Genomic DNA, 21,975 nt, shown 5'->3' on the forward strand with positions numbered 1-21,975 from the left:
ACCCTCCCCCAGCGTTACAGAGGCGGGGTGACAGGCAGACACTCCCCTCCTCTGAGTTCCAGGCATTGCAGGTCAATCTGTCCTTTCTGTACTGTTGCTGCTCTACACTTCCTGTTCCTCACAAAAAGCACTAGAGCCCAAATGGAGAAGCAGGAAGTGCAGAGCAGTTACACTACAGGGGAGACAGACGGAGGCGAGTGTATGCCTGTCGCCACTGCCTCCGCTGGAGACATTTCTTCCCATTTCTTCCCACAATGCACCAAGGCTAACATACAGTAAACTGTCAGGGCCACGGCCATTACATTACATTGTGGGAGGGGTTTCGCCTGGCTAAAAGTATTAGAGGCAGAGGATCAGCAGGACAGCCAGGCAATTTGAATTGTTTAAAAGGAAATAAATATGGCGGCTTCCATATCCCTTTCACTTCAGGTGTGCTTTACAGTTGACTAGACATGGGGTGTTACACCATCAGATAAAAAGGTTTTGGACAAGCACAATACATTATATATTTTATTTAAAATTTTATTATTTACTATAAAGATCAAAAACCTTTCAGTATCCAAAGGAATGTTTATTCAAATTATTTCACAGCAAGAGTTAAAGTGAACCTGAACTCAGAATTTCCTCTCTGCTCTAAAAGATAAGCAACAGCATAATGACCTTAAAAGGACAACTGTAAAGAGAGTGATATGGAGGCTGCCATATTAGTTTCCTTTTAAACAATACCAGTTCCCTGGCTATCCTACTGACTGCTCCTCTGCCTCTAACACTTTTAGCCATAGACCCTGAACAAGCATGCAGCAGATCAAGTGTATCTGACATTGTCAGATCTGACAAGATTATCTGCATGCTTGTTTTAGTGTTATTCCTTTCAGACAGTACTGCAGCCAAATAGATCAGCAGGGCTGCCAGGCAACTGGTATTGCATAACTGGAAATAAATATGGCAGCCTCCATATTCTTCTCACTACAGATGTCCTTTAAAGAAAAACATGTTTTTGTTACAGTTGATACAAATCCTGCAATACATCTGCAGTGTATCCACTTCCTGCTTTCAAGGAAGCAGACATATTGTTAACATCCTGTGTTTACAAATGAGTTGTCTGCCGTGGCAGTCAGCTGATTAAAATTACAACTTGTGATTAGTCTCAGATGAGGGGGAACTAGACAGGCTAAACTCTCTAAATATATAATACAGGGTGCCTTTCTCTATGTTTTCCTTCTGTCCTGTGCAAGAGTTCAGGTCCACTGTAAAGCCTCCCTAGCAATAAACACACACAGGCCTCTAACACTCTTCTATCCATCTCTGTCCAGAATCACAAGCTCTGTCACAAGGCAATAGGGGCGGACGAGTTCCTATGAGCCGGGATGATTTATGGGCTGTGCGTTTTACACTGTCTATTCAAGGACAATGGAAATCTATCCTCAGTCATCTTGCTGATCAATAACCTTGATAAACAACCAGTCGATTTATGGAGAGTTTATTGGAAGGAAACAGGACTGGAGTGTAAGTGAATTTCCATGCGTCAGGCAGGGAGTCGCGGAGATTCGTGATGCATCGACCAGTAAAAACCCAACAGTGAAGCAGTGCGATGTATGACCAATCAGATGTCTGCAGTACTGATGGCAGCTCCGAGTGCGTAGCTAATCGTAATCAAAATTTAAATAGCATAGTGCTGCCTGCGGCAGGGGGGGTTAACTTTTCTATGCCGCTACAACTTCCTGCTTCAACCCGGAAGGTAGTCGTTATGTGGACAGTGAGTGGAACGCATTGGCGATAGGCGGTGGCATAGGTAGGTTAACCACTCTCTGTCGCAGGCAGCGCTATCAAAATTTAACCAAATAGCGTCCCACACACTGCAAGTGAGATCCTATGCGATTCTCTTTCACAAGTCGATGTTGGGCCTTCATGATCTGAAACCAAAAATCGATTCTGTGTTGATTGTAATCATTTGAAAAGTATTAGACAATTGTAAAGAGGCGCCCTAATAGTAGATAAAAGGATCTAAAAACAGTTTAAAATTGACAAAAACTTGAGGTAGCTTACCTCAATGACGACATATCTTTGTAATAAACAAGATTTATGTATAGCACAGGCAACGCGTTTCGCAGGTCCAAGCCCGCTTCCTCAGGCCAATACAAGTGCCAAGCTAAATGGAATATTTAGCCAAGTATATTTTCCTTCCTGCTCAATCGAGTAAGTCAATTCGTGCAGATATCGGCCATTTTCCATTGATCGAGCAGAATAGGACATAATCAATTCTCTGTTGATCCGATAAAATAATTGAAACAAACGGTCAATCGGACAGGAAAATTCAGAAATGTACAGGCACTTTTAAAGGACACCTGAAGTGAGAGGGATATGGAGGCTGCCATATTTATTTCCTTTTTGAACAATACCAGTTGCCTGGCTGTCCTGCTGATCTATGTGGCTGCAGTAGAATCTGAATAACACCAGAAACAAGCAATCTTGTCAGATCTGACCATAATGTCAGAAACACCTGATCTGCTGCAAGCTTGTTCAGGGGCAATGGCTAAACGGATTAGAGGCTGAGGATCCGCAGGGCTGCCAGGGAACTGGTATTGCTTAAAGTGAATGGGTACTGTTTTAAAAACAAAAAAGTCAGATACTCACCTAAGGAGAGGGAAGGCTCGGTCCTAATGAGCCTTCCCTCTCCTCTCCCGGTGCCCGGGCCCCGCACAAGATCCCCCGTAGCAGTATTCGACCAGTTCGGTCAAATACTGCCACTTCAGCCGCCGAAGAGAGGTTTCGGAAGTCTTCGGGAGCACTCGTGCTCCCGAAGACGGGCCGCTCCATACTACGCATGCGCGAGTGCCCTCTATGACACACTCGCGCGGGTCTATGACACACTCGCGCGTGCGTGCATAGTATGGAGCGGCCCGTCTTCGGGAGCCCAAGTGCTCCCGAAGACTTCCGAAGTCCCCGCGGTGGGGGATTTGAACGGAGGATTCACCGGGCACCAGGAGAGGAGATGGAAGGCTCATTAGGACCGAGCCTTCCCTCTCCTTAGGTGAGTATCTGACTTTTTTATTTTAAAAACAGTACCCATTCACTTTAAAAGGAAATAAATATGGCAGCCTCCATATCCCTCTAGCTTCAGTTGCCCCTTAGGGTCCGTTTCCACTAGAGCGAATCTGCATGCAGATTCGCATAGCCAATAATAGTCAAGGGGCCGGTTTTCACTAGCCCACAAATCTGCGCGGTGTGGTGTGCAGAAAAAGTCTGCACAGCAGAGCCATCAGAATTTGCACACCGCAAGGCTAGTGTGCGAGTCGCCTATAATGTAATTAATTGGAAAATCGCATGCATTTTCGCCATGCAAATTTTCCATGCGAATTCGCATACATTTTCACGTAAAATTCATGTAAAAGCACACAGATACTGACATGGTTAAAATCGCATACTTACAAAAATACGCAAATTTTAACGGGTTTTTGCATTAATTAATTTGCGTACAAACGCATACAAATTTGCATCCGCATGCAAATTCGTTTACGTGTTTTCCACAACAGAATCGCACCGCACTAGTGGAAACGTAGCCTCAAAGTGTAAGTACACTAAGCACACTAACAGCTTATATAGACTGCAGCTCACGCAGCCGGCGACCTCTGCGATGATCAGTTTGCGTATCTGGATGCTCGCTCATCTGTCCTCCGTTACTGACAACTCCATTACTGCAGGTCACGCAGCCCGCCCCTCCCCCTTCCCCCGGCGGCCCGCTCTGTATTCCGCATAATTCCTCACCTGACCCTCCGCCGCTCCGATAATGGCAGATGAGAATTCTGGAGCATGAAAGCCATTACCGCGCGCCCCAGCAACAATCTATTCCACCGCCTGTTTCATCTCCGCGCCGCCTCAGCGAGATGGATAAACGCGCTCGTGGCGAGTCCATCCACTCCGCCGCGGGAAAGCACTTCACAGGAGTGAGCATTAAAAACGCCACTCCAGCTTCAAGAGAGCTTCTGTATACAGTGCGGAGGGGAGAGTTTATACTGAGCGAAACGCCAAATACAGCCGCGCAACTTGCCAGCCGCAACCTCTGTGTGTGATCAATGCAGCTGACTGTGTGCAGGCAGGCAGGCAGTGACAGTCATGCATGTTCCGCCTGCTGAAGCTGTGCTGGCTGCATGCTTGTTCCAGGAGTGATTCCACTGGTTGCTTGCTTGTTCCAGGGGGTAATGCCGCTGGCTGCATGCTTGTTCCAGGGGTTTACACCGCTGGCTGCATGCTTGTTCCAGGGATGCTTCTGCTGGTCGCATGCTTGTTCCAGGTGTGATTCTACTTGCTGCATGCATGTTCTAGGCGTGACTACTGGCTGCATGCATGTTCCAGGTGTGACTCCACTGGCTGCATGCTTGTTCCAGGTGTGACTCCACTGGCTGCATGCTTGTTCCAGGTGTGACTCCACTGGCTGCATGCTTGTTCCAGGTGTGACTCCACTGGCTGCATGCTTGTTCCAGGTGTGACTCCACTGGCTGCATGCTTGTTCCAGGTGTGACTCCACTGGCTGCATGCTTGTTCCAGGTGTGACTCCACTGGCTGCATGCTTGTTCCAGGTGTGACTCCACTGGCTGCATGCTTGTTCCAGGTGTGACTCCACTGGCTGCATGCTTGTTACAGGTGTGACTCCACTGGCTACATGCTTGTTCCAGGAATGACTGCTGGCTGCATGCTTGTTTCAGGTGTGACTTCACTGGCTACATGCTTGTTCCAGGAATGACTGCTGACTGCATGCTTGTTCCAGGTGTGACTCTGCTGGCTGCATGCTTGTTCCAGGTGTGACTCCACTAGTTGCTCCAGGTGCGACTGCTTGTTCCAGGTTAGACATCCACTGGCTGCATGCTTGTTCCAGGCATGACTATTGGCTGCATGCTCGTTCCAGGTGCGACTCTGCTGGCTGCATGCTTGTTCCAGATGCGACTGCTTGTTCCAGGTGTGACTTCACTGGCTGCATGCTTGTTCCAGGCATGACTATTGGCTGCATGCTTGTTCCAGGTGCGACTCCACGGGCTGCATACTTGTTCCAGGTGCGACTGCTTGTTCCAGGTTGGACTCCATTGGCTGCATGCTTGTTCCAGGCGTGACTACTAGCTGCGTGCTTGTTCCAGGTTAGACTTCGCTGGCTGCATGCATGCTCTATACTTGACCCAATCAGCTGTGCACTTGCTCCCTATGCAACTGCAGAAGATCAGCACAACAACTAGGGAACTGATATTTTTAGAAGGTTTTACATTTGACAGCCTCCATAACCTCTCAATGTAAGTTTCCTTTAAATAAGGCTGGTAGCTCCCCACCTATAGGGGTGTCCTTGCTGCGACAAAGCTGATAATGGGATTCCAGTGACTGTGACCAGGACATGTGATGTCACCACTCCGGGGTGACCGCAGCCCTCATTAGCATGAAACGCAACACGTCTGGTCAGATAAATCGCCTCACATCCCGCAGTTTAGAGATTAATACGGAAAACGGTTCCTTCTGACCTCTCGGGGACACTCAGGCTGCGCGTGAATTTAAATATTTATCCTTCCTGTAAATAATTCATCCAATATCTTCAATTATTCAGAGTAAACAGTGCAGTGAAATGTTACTCAAGTAGCTGGGTCTGTGGAGAGCGCCCCCTGCTGTTCATGTGTCTGCACTACAGATCACACAGCCAGCCTACCCCTCACACACACACACAGAGTCGTATCAAGATTTCAGTGACCCTTCATGGAGATTAGCCGAAAACCGAGGCATATCATACAATAAATATCTGTTTTCAAACTCCATATTGTTATCCCAGCGTCTTTATCCCAATGCAATATCATTTAAGTAAAATGCACATCTTCTCCCCACGGGTGTGCAGTCAGAGAGTCGTAAAGTGTGTGTGTGTGTGTGTGTGTGTGTAGTGTGTATAGTGTGTGTGTGTGTGTGTGTGTATAGTGTATGTGTGTGTGTGTGTATAGTGTGTGTGTGTGTGTGTGTGTGTGTGTACACAGTGTGTGTGTGTACGTGTGTGTGTGTGTACAGTGTGTGTGTGTACGTGTGTGTGTGTGTGTGTGTGTGTAGTGTGTGTGTGTGTAGTGTGTGTGCGTGTGTGTGTGTATAGTGTGTGTGTGTGTGTGTGTGTACAGTGTGTGTGTGTGTGTGTAGTGTGTGTGTGTACAGTGTGTTTGTGTGTGTGTGTGTGTAGTGTGTGTGTGTGTGTGTGTGGGGGGGGGGGGCAGTTATGGTTAGGCATCAGAAAGGATGTTTCTGCAAGTGGGGGCTTTGCGGTTAGGGCTATGAGTCAGAAAGGGTGCTTGTGCAGGGGAGGGCACTTGGGATTAGGAAGGGTGTTTGTGTGTGTGTGTGTGTGTGGGGGGGGGGGGGGGGCATTAAGATTAGGCGTCAGAGAGGGTGTTTGCATGTTTGTGCGTGCTGTGGGGGTGGCGAGTTGAGTCTATTAAGGTTAGGCATCAGAAAGGGTGTTCGTGTCGGGTGGGGGCAGTTGGGGTTAGGCATCAGGAAGAGTGCTTGTGTGCATGGCGGGGAGGCCCTTAAGGGTCAGGCGTCAGAAAGGGTGTTTGTGGGCGGGGTACCCTGGAGGGTCAGGCGTCAGAAAGGGTGTTTGTGGGCGGGGTACCCTGGATGGTCAGGCGTCAGAAAGGGTGTTTGTGGGCGGGGTACCCTGGAGGGTCAGGCGTCAGAAAGGGTGTTTGTGGGTGGGGTACCCTGGAGGGTCAGGCGTCAGAAAGGGTGTTTGTGGGCGGGGTACCCTGGAGGGTCAGGCGTCAGAAAGGGGGTTTGTGGGCGGGGTACCCTGGAGGGTCAGGCGTCAGAAAGGGTGTTTGTGTGGGGTGGGGGCAGTTGGGGTTAGGTGTTAGGGGGGAGGGTTCAGTGTGCGGGTAGGGTTAGGTTTAGCTACAGTAAAATATCGGTAACAATTACTGATATTTTACTATCAAAAATTAACGCTTTATACAGTGGAATAACTGTAACTATGCTGATAATCTACTTTCGGCAGTTTCCCTGCACCCGATTTTTCTTGGTGCCCGTATTTCATGTACGCTAAATTCTAATGTGAATTCCCATGCGGTAAAAGGAGTACAGTGTCAGTCCTACCGGAGAGAAGAACAATAGGCTTAATTCATCAAGCTACGCACTTAATGAAAGTAGCGCAAGCTCAGCGCACACTATGCTGCGGTAGTGCAGCGCAGCGTGTGCTGATAGCCTATTGGGCCAATCAAACCACCGGGACCACATCCTAGAAAGCCACTGGACCTGACGGGGCTCAGGGCTGGACGAGTGGAATGGCCGTTATTTACAAGGAGCATGCAGTAAGTTACCAGCGCACGGTAGATTCACTACCGCAGAATAGCGTGCTCTGAGCTTGCGCTCCTCTCATTAAGCTGCTCTGCTTTCGCCGTGCAGCTTCATGAATCAAGCCCAATATGTAAAAAAGAAAAACACAGAGAGCCCAATATAGTGTAGTATGTACTGAAAATTAGAAGAATAGTAAAGTGTGAGAATAAATACTCACAAACCAGGATTACCATCCAGGCAACCACTGTATAGGCAGGTGAGGAGATTAGACCTGTCCCCACTCAGGATTAAGATGTCGCTCTCCGTAGGTCGGAAAAGAAGGAGGTGGGTCACCTTTCCACCAGAGGTGGATACAATGCAAAGTTGTAGAAAACAGAGGAGCCAGCAGGATAAAAATTATCTAAAACTTTAAAATGCTTGGGAGGCAACAGTGGACTTACCTCCAAAAAGCAGATACATTAACTGTCAATTGTGACAAACGAATTTATTGTAGTATAATCCCCAAAATAGATGCAACGCGTTTCGCAGGTTTAACCTGCTTCATCAGGCAAAGGGTAGGGATACAAGGCGTTGCATCTATTTTGGGGATTTTACTACAATAAATTTGTTTGTCAAAATTGACAGTTAATGTGTCTGCTTTTTGGAGGCAAGTCCACCGCTGCCTCCCAAGCATTTTAAAGTTTTAGATAATTTTTATCCTGCTGGCGCCTCTGTTTTCTACAAGCCCAATATGTGTTTAAGTGTTCACACGTCACCCACCTTGTAGGCCTACAGATAGACCCTCGTGCCGGTGCCCACCTCCTGCAGGTACACCACTCCTGCACAACCATAGTACTAATAGCACCAATGGAGACGGCATACAACTGGCTTCAACAAATAACTGTATTGAAAAGCATGCAGAGGCACACACACGTGACATGTTTCGGGCGCAGCCCTTCCTCAGGTGTCTGCCAATATGTGTGCAGGCTGTGCAGGAAAATGACTCGTAAGTACCTTGATATGCTTCACGCCGCAGCTCACCAACTTGTTGGGCTGATAGAGATCCCAGGAGATGTCAAAAATCTGAAATAAAATGACAGATAAGTCCAGAGGAGAAGCCGTAACAGGTCTATTCATTTTTTCACGCCAGCACATCTCACAGCTAGGGATAAGGTGATTTTACATAGGGCTAATTATTAGTGAGTCAATAAGATTTCTTGCATGCAGATTTCAAAACTATCCGACAGCTTATTAATCAAACTGACAGTTATCAATAATTAAAGAGAATCTGTCATAAAAAAATGTGCCCCTATGGGTACTTACCTCGGGACGGGGAAGCAGGGGAGGACTGGGACCTTTTGGCCTGGAGGGAAAACACAAACTAAAGGCCCAGTTGCATGGCAGCCCCAGCCCAAATGACTTCACACGTGCCCCACATGCTATACACCGGTAGTCATGTGGTCACCAATGCAGAAAAACATCAAGGATACTAGAGGGACAGCATGACAGGTAAAGTATAAGTGCACAGGCACCGTGGGGCACATAATACATTTTGAGGGACAACAGCTGGGGTTTACATTGCGTTCATAGTTTGTTATTATCGCACTTCACGACCACATCGGCCCGAGATTTCCCTTGTTTTCAGATTGAACTACTTTCCACCCAAATAAGTCAAATTGTTGATTAAGCATGCTTGTGGCGGCACAGATTTTCATCCAATTGGATAATAATGATTGAAGCGGTTGGTGGATCGGCCAGCCCTAAATCATTAAATGAGAGGCAGCCTGGGGGGAAATCTCCCCCCTTCCCCCCTGGCCAGTCCTCTCCTGCGGGGAAGCCTCTGGATCCTAATGAGTCTTCCCCCATTCTCCACAGTAGCCCTGATCCAGCGCTGGATACCCCCGGACAGCTGTAAGCAGCAATATTTACCTTTAGGATCCAGTGCAGGTGCAGCACCTTCTTTCCTCTCGGGCTCCATCAGAAATAGCCCAGCCCAATCGGATCCGCTGTACTGCACAGCGATTGGTGTCTTTACAGTAGAGCGGGCCTGATCAGGTTCGGCTATTTCTGCCGGAGCCCGACGGGGAAGATTGTACTGTGTCTGCACTGGATCCAAAAGCTAAATATCACCGGGTGCTGCAGGCGCTATTGCACTGGCACACATCCCCCAACAAGCCTGTCAGCGGATTGCGGAAGAAGAACGAGCGCTGGATCAGGGCTACTGCCGATGGGGAAAGCTTCATTAGGAGGCAGAAACTTCCCCCTCAAGGTAAGTACCCCTTCAGGAGCACTTCTTTTTTAATCACAGATTCTTTTTAATGTACTCTTGAAGCAAGGAGGAATATGGAGGCTGCCGTATTTATTTCCTTTTAAACAATACCAGTTGCCTGGCAGCCCTACTGATCTCCCTGGCTGCAGTAGTATCTGAATATCACACACCTGAAACTAGCATGCGGCTAAACCATTCATACTTCAGTCAGAGAACCTGATCTGCATGCTTGTTCAGGGTCTATGGCTAAAAGTATTAATTACCTTCTACACCATGCAATTCTGCGCGCAATTGATCGAGTTCGATTGGATCTATTAAATCCGACATGTCCGATCGGGATTCGATTGGTAGTGTGGTCAATTTTGCAGTTATCAATGCAAAATCGACCACACTACCGATTGAATCCCAATCGAACATGTCGGATTTTGGCACACAGACCGATGCAGGAGAGTGTCAGCTGAATGCGCTGCAGAAGCCCTGGGGACTTTGGTGTCCCGACCTGGAGACAGCTCTCAGCTGGTGAATGCAAAGTATTCATTACGATTCATACTGGACAGCTCCCAGCTGGTGAATGCAGAGTGTTCAGCACCATACACACTGGACAGTTACCAGCTGGTGAATGCAGAGTGTTCCGCACCATACACACTGGACAGTTACCAGCTGGTGAATGCAGAGTGTTCAGCACCATACATACTGGACAGCTCCCGGCTGGTGAATGCAGAGTGTTCCGCACCATACACACTGGACAGTTACCAGCTGGTGAATGCAGAGTGTTCAGCACCATACATACTGGACAGCTCCCGGCTGGTGAATGCAGAGTGTTCAGCACCATACATACTGGACAGCTCCCGGCTGGTGAATGCAGAGTGTTCAGCACCATACATACTGGATAGCTCCCGGCTGGTGAATGCAGAGTGCTCAGCACCATTCATACTGGACAGCTCCCAGCTGGTGAATGCAGAGTGTTCCGCACCATACATACTGGACAGTTACCAGCTGGTGAATGCAGAGTGTTCAGCACCATACATACTGGACAGCTCCCGGCTGGTGAATGCAGAGTGTTCAGCACCATACATACTGGACAGCTCCCGGCTGGTGAATGCAGAGTGTTCAGCACCATACATACTGGACAGCTCCCGGCTGGTGAATGCAGAGTGCTCAGCACCATTCATACTGGACAGCTCCCAGCTGGTGAATGCAGAGTGTTCCGCACCATACATACTGGACAGCTCCCAGCTGGTGAATGCAGAGTGCTCAGCACCATTCATACTGGACAGCTCCCGGCTGGTGAATGCAGAGTGTTCAGCACCATACATACTGGACAGCTCCCCTGCTGGTGAATGCAGAGTGTTCAGCACCATACATACTGGACAGCTCCCGGCTGGTGAATGCAGAGTGTTCAGCACCATACATACTGGACAGCTCCCGGCTGGTGAATGCAAAGTGCTCAGCACCATACATACTGGACAGCTCCCGGCTGGTGAATGCAGAGTGTTCAGCACCATACATACTGGACAGCTCCCGGCTGGTGAATGCAGAGTGTTCAGCACCATACATACTGGACAGCTCCTGGCTGGTGAATGCAGAGTGTTCAGCACCATACATACTGGACAGCTCCCGGCTGGTGAATGCAGAGTGTTCAGCACCATACATACTGGACAGCTCCTGGCTGGTGAATGCAGAGTGTTTAGCACCATTCATACTGGACAGCTCCTGGCTGGTGAATGCAAAGTGCTCAGCACTAGGGATGGTCAGTGAGATGCAAATAATCAGAGTAAAGAGAGATTTTATTCAAATTTTGATGCAAATGTATGCAGTTTGTAAATAGAGAAATAAAAGTAAGCGGCTACAGAATTTGTTTGGTCCGTTCTCAAACAGCGTTTATTTGCATAAAAATGAGTACAACATTTGCATCAACTCAACAGAAAGAGTCCACCGGGTTTCTGAAGAGGAATAAAACACACATTTCCCACTCCCTTCTATAAAGGCGCCCTGAACAGGTAGTAGGTTATCATACCCTATCCGTGTGACCTGGAGCCATTGAGAGCAGCTTCCCCTTCCTCCAGTCCCATACGCAGATGGTATTCTTAGAGTCCAGACCCACCGACACCAGCCGCTGAGGTCCGCGGGAAGAGCAAAGGCGAAAAGAAGAATAAGAAGATGAGACGTATTACAGGCAGTACAGGTAGAGAAAGTCGGAGGCATGCTTTAGTTTACTGGCTTTGTTTTTATTCTTTAGAAGACTGTGGCATTTGAAGTCACCTGACAAATTCTAAATGACCATCAAGGTGGTCACCACTCTCGTGAAGAAAGGAAACATTTAAAATAATAATCTAATGCTAATCCTGGAGTAAAATTAGTTATAAAGTATTTTCTCCTTTGTTGCTGTCACTTACAGTAGTTAATAGAAATCTGACAGAACTGACAGCTTTTTGGACTAGTCCAGCTCTTCATGGGGGATTGTCAATTTTTCATTTATTCTTTACAAAAGCACACCCTGGAAAGGATCTATACAAAGATGTAGGCCGCCCCCCTACCTGTTCACACACTATTCTGGCAGTTGGACTGAACAACTGCCGTTCCCTAAGTACTTTTGAATATGGAGAAAACCCTGAGAAACACCCATGAGTAGATGAGCTAGTCCAAAACCTGTCAGTTCTGTCAGATTTCTACTGCCTACTGTAAGAGACAGCAACATAGGAGAAAAGTCATTTATAGCACATTTTACTCTCGGAGAAAAGGTCTTCATTTATGTGTTTTCAGTATTTTATTAAAAAAATGTAACTTACAAAGATATGCATCAATACATACAGAGTGTCCGGATTACAATCAGTGTATTATAAACATCCTACATTATTACATGTATCTATTAAGTCCCATATGAACAAATACAGGAAATCAAACCTGCACATTCTGTACAATAACTTTTGGCAATGCCAACACAAATGTAGCCTATAAAAGGAATAGCTCTATAATGGGACAATCTCAAGGTGGTCACTAATGATGCAATTTTCTGAACGATCAAATATGACCGATTCTTCGTATGAACGATTGTAAAGGATCGTTTAGGATCATTAATGGCCAAAAAACTCCAATCATTCCAATCGGATTGATGAGACCGAACCGAAATTCGGATCAATTTCATTAACCACTTAAGGACCGGCTTATTTCTTAATGATCTGTGCTGCGTGGGCTCTTCAGCCCGCAGCACAGATCAGCTTTCAGGCAGGGCGATCAGACTTCCCCCCCCCCCCTTTTTTCCCCCTAGGGGAATGTCCTGCTGGGGGGGTCTGATCGCTGCCACTCACATGTGCCAAGCGGGGGGGGGGGGGGGGGCTCCTCAAAGCCCCCTCCGCAGAGCTATTCCCCCTCCCTCTCCTCCTTACTATGGGCGGTACAGGATGGCGATCCGTCCTGCACCGCCTCTAATAGGCTTCAGCCTATCAGACGGCGGCGATCCCCGGCCAATCAGAGGCCAGGGATTGCCGATCTCCTTTACGTGCGACGTAAACACTGGGATTTCTTCCCCGCATGTTTACATTTTGCCTGCGAGCCGTGATCGGAGGCTCGCAGGCTGTTCACGGAGCCCCCCGCCGTGAACTGACATGGAAAGTTTGAGCGCCCCGTTTCCATGGAAATCCACAAACGACCAGCCACCGCCTATCGGCGTTGGCTGGTCGTTAAGTGGTTAACCTGATCAGATTGGTTAGGAGTTTTTTGTCCATTAGTGGTCCCAAACGATCATTTACGATCGTTCATACGAATAATCGTTTGTAATTGATCATTCAACAAATTGTATCATTAGTGGCCACCTTCAATTTTTCCCAATAGTGGTCCTTAAAGATGAAAATACAAATGAATATTCGTCTCTATATACTTATAAAACAAAACAACAACAGGAAGGTATTGGCGGGAACCATTTTTTCCCAATTACATTAAGCAGAACTTGTGTGTAATGAGAGGAGAAACCTGCCAAGACCTACAATTACCCCCAATTATTAATTGCCATTTGTAAATGAACCGTGACTCATTGTGAGATGATGAAACGGTATTGGCTGCAATTAATCTGCTATAACTACAGGTTTATTAAAAATAATTATGGGAAAGGAACGGTTCCACTGCTGAGCAGCTTATCTAGAGGGTCCTTTTTGTTCTTAAGAATTTTCTTCCTGAGTAACCTGCAAATAGACATTGCTGGAGCACCAGCTATGCGGAAACAGAACTGAGCCCTGAATGTTTGAGTGGGGCACCATTATCGGGGAGACTCAGGTGACATAATGCTGTAAGGTACAAAGAGGGCCAGTCGAATCTTATGGAGAACATGATGAAGGGGTCAGAAAGGTAGCAGGAGGATCAGCAGTAGAGCATTGTCCAGTGTTCTCCCCAGAATTTTTTTCCAGCCGGGTGCCATGAAAAAGTAGCTGGGCGGCATGAAAAAGTAGCCGGGTGGGGCGAGATGAGAGAAGGCAGGGCCGACGCTTCTCTGCTCAATTCTGCTTACAGCACAGGAGGAAGTGAGCTGATGACAGCCGGGTGCTCACCAAAACTAGCCGGGTGGAGCACCCAGCTAAAAGAACCTGGGGAGAACACTGTAGTCTACCTCCTTTGTTCTTAATGTGTAGTAGGTGTGCCCAAGGGGGTACTTCAAATGAGTAGCTGGCTTCTAGCAGCTTTCCAGCATACCCCATGCGCGGAAGTCGGCGTGTCAGCTGACCTGCATTGGGTCACATGACATGCGACTTGCATTCATGGACCCCGGAAGGTGCAAGGAGCTAGAGCTAGCATGGGCAAACTCGGCCCTCCAGCTGTTATGGAACTACAAGCCCCACAATGCATTTGCCTTTATGAGTCATGACTGTGGCTGTCAGACTGCTGCGATGCATTGTGGGACTTGTAGTTGCTTAACAGCTGGAGGGCCAAGTTTGCCCATGCCTGACCTAGAGAATGGCTGCTACACATCGCTGGAGGCAGTAAGTATTTTAAAGGTTGCAAACACCCACAAAACCACCCAAAAAACAATGTCCCCATTATCCATCAGGAATGAAGGTTAGTTGAGACTTTCGGTTGCCTGAGTTTTGAATAATGGGGACTCTGCTGTATTTAAAGGGAACCTGAAGTGGAACTGCAGTCCATCATGAATGCGGCAGCCAGAATTATCTACTCCTCCCATCGCTCCACCAGGGCGGCTCCCCTCTGTGAATCCCTGCACTGGCTTCCTATCCAGTCCAGAATCAGATTCAAGATACTGTGTCTGACCTACAAATCTGTCCACAAAACCTGTCCAACCTACATTTCCGATCTTACTCAGAGGTACACACCTAGCCGCTCACTCCGCTCCTCCAATGAACTTCGCCTGACCACCCCCTGCAACACCCAATCTAATGCATGCCTCCAGGACTTCTCAAGAGCTGCTCCAACACTATGTAACTCCCTACCTCCCCCATTAGGGTTTCCCCCTCCCTCAACATCTTCAAGAAGGCCCTCAAAACTCACCTTTTTACTCTGACCTACTACCCCTCACAAGTGCTCTAAATCCACAGCTGAACTCTGGTCCTCTGCCTTTCGTGTCCTTACCTCTCCCTCTAGATTGTAAGCCTCCAGCAGGGTCCTCCTCCTTATGTCTCCTACCTGTTCACACACCTCCAACACCGTGTACTCATACTGTGCTGTGTGATCTGGTTTTTCTTGTATTCCTGTATTGTCATATTGCTGTATGTCACTCCTAAATATTGTCTGTAACCTTAACTAATGTACATCGTTGAGTAATATATTGGCGCTTTATAAATACAATATAGTGCCCAGTTTAACTTACCTGTGGCTTCTTCCAGCCCCCTGCAGTCCTTCTGGTCTCTTGCTGTCGTTCTGGTCTGATCCATTCAGCAGCTGCGACCCTATGAAAGATGGCCAGCTGAGTCTGAGGATACTGTGCATGCGCAGCCCCGGCCTTGCACCTGCTCAATCCTGCTCCTGTAGCTGGGAGCAATCAGCACATGCGCAACTGCAATTTTTACAAAGTGTGCAAAACACTACAGGTCATGGGAGCATGAGGCCACCCATGCAACTTTCTGAGGGGACAGCTGCTGTGTGGATCAGGCTGTGACAGCAGCGAGGGACTGGAAGGACTACAGGGGGCTAGAAATCTTTTCCTTTCCTCAAACGGATCATCAGGGCGGTCTGTATGGCTGATATTGTGGTGAAACCCCTCCCACAGTGTGATGTCAGGACCATGGTGCTCACAGTTCCTGTCTGTGAACCTCACTGCATTGTGGGAAATAGCGGTTTACAGCTGTTTCCAACTGCAAAAAAAGCAAGCAGCATCTCCTTCCACTGACATCACCTGCCAGCAGTAAAAATGTCACCATGTGATAAATGTCAGAATGTAAATCGGGGAGAGGAAAGATTTTACAATGGGCAATAATTACATAATTATTGTGAAGATAAAGCACTTTTTACATTTTTACACTTATTACATTTTTTTTTCACTGGAGTTCCTCTTTAACTTGGCACCTTAGGTTGATTTAAAGGATCACTATCATGAAAAATTGTAAAATTTTAAATACATGTAAACACATACAAATAAGAAGTATGTTTCTCCCAGAGTAAAATGAGCCATAAATTACTATTCTCCTATGTTGAGATGAACTAGCCCAAAACCTGTCAGTTCTATCAGCTTTCATGCACTTACACTTTTTCGCTATAGTGGTCCTTTAAGGTTTACTTAAAAGTGACACTGAAGCAGAAAAAAACACGATATAATGAATTGTATGTATAGTACGGCTAATTCATAGAACATTGGTAGCAAAGAACAGAGTCTCAAATTCAGTTATATAGATTCAATTTTTTTCACTCTGTATTTTAAACTATGAAATAGAGCAGAGCTAATGACCGTAAACAAACAAGAAACAGTGAGAGACAGGTTGAGATAATTGCTTCAGAAAATAGCACTGCTCTCTGACTATATTAGTCGGTGAGTTCAGAGAAGTTCTTTTGCATAGATAACAGCTGAAGAGTTTCAACTTATCCTGTACTGGAAAATAATATGAGACTCCTATCTTTGCTACTAATGTTGTATTTCTTAGCTGTACTACACATACAAATCATTATATCATACATTTATTTTGACTTCACATTCTTTAAAGGGGCTCTCTCCGGGGCATCCGTGACTTTGTATTTAAGGTGTCATCATGGTGACATAATGAGATAGATGTGTATGTACAGTGCCAAGCATACTAATAACTAGGTCAGATTCCCTTTAATCATAACATATTTAGGGTTTTAGAAAATTATAAACCATACATAAATAAGACCAAATTAGTATTAGCTAATTAAAAGAAACAGTGAATGCTTAGACATTTTATAAATAATAATGGTGTGTATGTGTAGCACAGGGGCACTTGAGAAAATCTTCCCTATACTGGGGGGTTCTTGGTAAGCAGAGGCTATCAAAAGAGGTGCATACCAAAATAATCCACAGTCTTAGGTTAGGGTTAGGCATCAGAAGGGGTTAAGCAATGGGGTGGTTAGGGTTAGGTATTGGTAGAGGGAGAGTTCAGTGTAATATTTTACTATCAGAGTTAGCACTGCAAGATATTTCCGGCACCCAAATTTGCGGGTGCCCTTTTTGCATGTAAACATTTGGTGATTAGTTTAATTGGAAAGGTGCAGAAGGCTGGCAGCACAGTAGGTTATACCTAATAAAAGGACATGTTAGAGGGTGTGATAAATGGTGATGGGTGTCATCAGAAAGGCAAAGAGAAGGTCAGAAGGATTATACTGCTGATCTTAACCACTTTAAGGACCGCTTGTTTTTCTTATGACCTGTGCTGGGTGGGCTCTTCAGCCCCCAGCACAGATCAGCCTCCAGGCAGGGCGATCAGACTTCCCCCCTTTTTTCCTCACTTGGGAGATGTCCTGCTGGGGAGGGGGGTCTGATCGCCGCCGGCTGTTTGTGTTTTGCGGGGGGTGCTCCTCAAAGCCCCCCTCTGCAGCACTATTCCCCCCTCCCTCTCCTTCCCTCCCTCTCCTCCTTACAATGGGCGGTACAGGACCGCGATCCCTCCTGTACCGCCTCTGATAGGCTTCAGCCTATCAGATGCCGGCGATCCCAGGCCAATCAGAGGCCGGGGATCGCCGATCTCCTGTACTGCCCTGCTGTGACAGCAGCGCCGTGCGACGTAAACACCGGGGATTTCTTCCCCGGGTGTTGACATTTAGCCTGCGAGCCGCAATCGGAGGCTCGCAGGCTGTTCACGGAGACTCCCTCCGTGAACTGACATGGAACCATGGAAATACAGGAAAGACCATCCGCCGCTTATCGGCGGCGGTTGGTCGTTAAGTGGTTAAGGAGATATTGTTAAGAATACAAAATGAATTAGCATAGGTAATGTTAACTGCATTGAAAACAGGTCATGATCTACGATTTCTAGTGTTTTGTTTACCTTTATTGTTGTAAGATACGTTTAGGCAAAGAAAAAAACATGTAAAAGAACCACCTACCTGCCCATCCAAGTCAAATGCCAGACAGGCGATGCCATGGGTGTGGACATCTTTCAAGATGGAGACAGTCTGTACCGAATAGGAATCCCACACACAGATATATGGCTCCTTCCCAACTTGCCCTGTGGCCACCAGGAGACGTTCGGGGTGTAGTGCCAAGCTGGGGGGCAAACAAGAGTTTAAGAGTTAGAGGATTCATAACAACATATTGCAGTACTAATCCATTAGTCTTCCAGCAATGAAACCTCCAGTTAAAACTATCCTAATCCTAATTGTGTCTTTGTTTGCATTTCTGACTGTTTTCCAATTAACCCATTAGCAGGGAGCGTTATCTGGTTTGAGATAAGTGCTCTGCTTTTGACCTCAGCCAGCAAAACTCTTTGTGCTGTAAATTCTTGTAATGCTTTGATGTCTCTCTGCTAGCAGAAAATATAGAAACTGAAAGCAGAAGTCCTCTGTTATTGTATCACACTTCCCCTAGTGACAATCCAATGACAAAACCATAAATACACATTACAGAAATACTTATTAGAAGAAAGAAAATGTAACACAAAAGAAGTAAAAAAGTGCTAAAATAAACTGGCCTGAAGCACCTGCAAGCCTCTAAATAAACTGGCTGCTAAAGGGTTAAACTCACCACTTCCTAGGTCATCACATTCATCAAAATGTCCTCCCACAAGGTGGAAATACTCAGCTCCTGATTTTCTCTATCTACATCTCTCATTACACCCACCGCCAGATATCACACCTACCAACTTGTTCTCTGTAAAGTAGAAAATACCCTTTTCCTGATTTTCTCTCTACTTTCCTGCTGTCACCCACTACCAGAAATCACAACCTTCGTCATGTCCTCTATAAGTTAGAACGTACTCTGACCGACCTTCTGATGGAGCAGAGCGGTCTGTACACGCAGATAGTCACCCAGTATAACAAGTTAGAACTCTTTTACTGAAGAAAACGTGCAAAGATAAATCATACACAACCACCAGGAAATGCAGCTTACTTAGAACAGAGAGAGCACAGAGTGAATACAGGAAATCACAATACCATAGAGATCATCACCCCAGTTTACAGACAATGACATCTTGTGGTTTCTTTACGATACTGCAGTTTAAGTAATAATGTTGCTAAATACAAACGCCTTCTATCTACCTATCTTATTAAACCCACCGCTGGTATATCACAAAAGATTTGCGGGCATGTGTACTACTGCGGGACATTGTGACCCAGAAGTAGTATAGGGCCAGCCTGCCCATAGCTATTTGCGGCAAACAGCTTGCCAACATCACTACTCAGGAGCATGTTGCTAGTGGCGTATGATTTTGGTACGATCGACATAGCAGCAGAGTGCCGGCAGACAGGTCAGAGTAGAATTGCTGCCCTTACACACATTCTGCACAGGCCGTGAAAAAGGGGAGAAATTTACCTAATCGCAAACCCAGGCAAACTGCAGCAGGCACAACATTTGCAATTGGGTTAAAAACGGATTGCGCTATCTGTAAAGGGCACCGCAATTATTATGTTAATCACGTTGCCCTTGCGATGGGGGAAATGCATGGACTTCAAAAATCAGATCGAAGCGGCTGCAGTGTGGAAGGATCTAGGGGTACACTTGGCAGATTCAGGCAGTACCCCCACTTTGGTAGAAGCCATACCACCTTATATTATACCAAAGAGTACATTCCATATAAAGCAGTCTTTTTAACCATAAGGGACTATTTGCAACAGATGCGTTCTTGGTGGAGTAATAAATGTGGGCATGTGAGGAGTTTTATGAGATAAGGGGGCCATTACTGAGACTACGTGTCGGCATTTCATAACGAGTACATAAAGAGTGGCACAACGCTGCAATACATCAACATCTGTTTAGGGGGGAAAAACAGCAACATATGTTTTATAGATGGATGAAGCAGACACAATAAACATTGTATGAAGCAGATTGTAATATACGGCATAAATTTATACCTCCCGGGAGAGCCCTTCCCGGAATAATACGAGCGCGAGACTGCGGCGGAGTAATAAGCGCGTTAAGCGAGAAAGGAGAGCGCTTTTCCTGGCTGCATGTATACATTGTACGTGTTCTTACTAAGAACCGCCGCTATTTCCTCTTATGTCAATGAGATCCTAAGCTTTTCAGAGGGATACAATCGAGTCTTATTAACGGCTGGAGTGACTCGATTTCTAAATCAACGAGCAGGACTGCCAATCACACAAAAACTATACACACCATGCAATTTCCCGATAAACGGGTTAAATCGATTATTTTTGACAGGAGCGGTCTGATTTGTGATAGTTTTGGTGTCGATTTTTTGATTGCTTCTAAACAAAATTGATCAGAAAAACAATCGGAATCAGATCGGAGCTGTCGGAAATAATCTATTCGACCCGTCTGACGGGAAATTGCGTGGTGTGTAGCAGACATAACAATCAATGAGCCTGATTCCCTAAACCTCCAAAAAGTTTCCATTCTCCCATCCTGTGCCTCAAGTGCCCCCCCATGCCTTCACTATGCCATTATGTTCTTCCAGTGTCACCCTATGCCTACACTCTGCATTCTTGTGCTTCCAGTGTCCCCCTCTGTCCCCAATGCCTCCACTCTGCATTCTTGTGCCTCAAGTGTGGAAATGAACAGAGGCGCCTAAAGGATAAAAGTAGCGAAAACATTTTTAAAAAGCGGGGAAGGCAGTGGTGGACTTACCTCCTCCAAGCAGACACATAAACATGTTGATATTATATCAACAAGCAAATTTATTTATATAATACACTCCAAAGGGTCAAGGCAACGCGTTTCGCAGGTGTGGCCCCGCCTCATCAGGCAATAGGGGGTGGAGCATACAATGTCTGCTTGGAGGGCGTAGGTCCACCCCTGCCTCCCCCGTTTTAAAAAAAAATGTTTAGCTACTTTTATCCTCTTTGGTGCCTCTGTTGATTTCCACATTGTTCGCGTCCAACCATGGTGGATGGGTGTTAACCACTTGTTTCCAGATATACAGAGAGCGACTTCTTAATCCTCAGTGGGGACAGGTCTAATCTCCCCGCCTGCCTCTACAGTGGTTGCCTTAGTGGTAACCCATGTTTGTGAGTATAACTTTACATACAGTGGCTTGCAAAAGTATTCGGCCCCCTTGAAGTTTTCCACATTTTATCACATTACTGCCACAAACATGCATCAATTTTATTGGAATTCCACGTGAAAGACCAATACAAAGTGGTGTACACGTGAGAAGTGGAACGAAAATCATACATCATTCCAAACATTTTTTACAAATAAATAACTGCAAAGTGGGGTGTGCGTAATTATTCGGCCCCCTGAGTCAATACTTTGTAGAACCACCTTTTGCTGCCATTACAGCTACCAGTCTTTTAGGGTATGTCTCTGCCAGCTTTGCACATCTAGAGACTGAAATCCTTGCCCATTCTTCTTTGCAAAACAGCTCCAGCTCAGTCAGATTAGATAGACAGCGTTTGTGAACAGCAGTTTTCAGATCTTGCCACAGATTCTCAATTTGATTTAGATCTGGACTTTGACTGGGTCATTCTAACACATGGATATGTTTTGTTTTAAACCATTCCATTGTTGCCCTGGCTTTATGCTTAGGGTCATTGTCCTCAAGTCTTTTGCAGTCTCCAAGAGGTTTTCTTCCAAGTTTGCCCTGTATTTGGCTCCATCTATCTTCCTATCAACTCTGACCAGCTTCCCTGTCCCTGCTGAAGAGATACACCCCCGAGCATGATGCTGCCACCACCATATTTGACAGTGGGGATGGTGTGTTCAGAGTGATGTGCAGTGTTAGTTTTCCGCCAAACATAGTGTTTTGCATTTTGGCCAGAAAGTTCCATTTTGGTCTCATCTGACCAGAGCACCTTCTTCCACATGGTTGCTGTGTCCCCCACATGGCTTGTGGCAAACTGCAAACGGGACTTCT

At 46.4% G+C, this 21,975-nt stretch overlaps 1 protein-coding gene across 5 annotated transcripts in view; it reads right to left on the reverse strand.

The window, feature by feature from the left end:
- EML5 (EMAP like 5) overlaps positions 1–21,975 on the reverse strand; it is a 255,544-nt gene that overhangs the window by 153,512 nt on the left and 80,057 nt on the right. For all 5 annotated transcript variants that reach the window (XM_068254559.1, XM_068254558.1, XM_068254557.1 and 2 more), the window contains exons 2-4: positions 18,050–18,209; positions 11,571–11,669; positions 8,299–8,367 (exon numbers count right to left, since the gene is read on the reverse strand). In XM_068254559.1, the coding sequence (XP_068110660.1) occupies positions 8,299–8,367; positions 11,571–11,669; positions 18,050–18,209 (328 nt within the window). The remainder of the gene's footprint in view (positions 1–8,298; positions 8,368–11,570; positions 11,670–18,049; positions 18,210–21,975) is intronic.

The sequence above is a fragment of the Hyperolius riggenbachi genome, chromosome 9 (assembly GCF_040937935.1).
Source record: "Hyperolius riggenbachi isolate aHypRig1 chromosome 9, aHypRig1.pri, whole genome shotgun sequence".
Taxonomy (NCBI): domain Eukaryota; kingdom Metazoa; phylum Chordata; class Amphibia; order Anura; family Hyperoliidae; genus Hyperolius; species Hyperolius riggenbachi.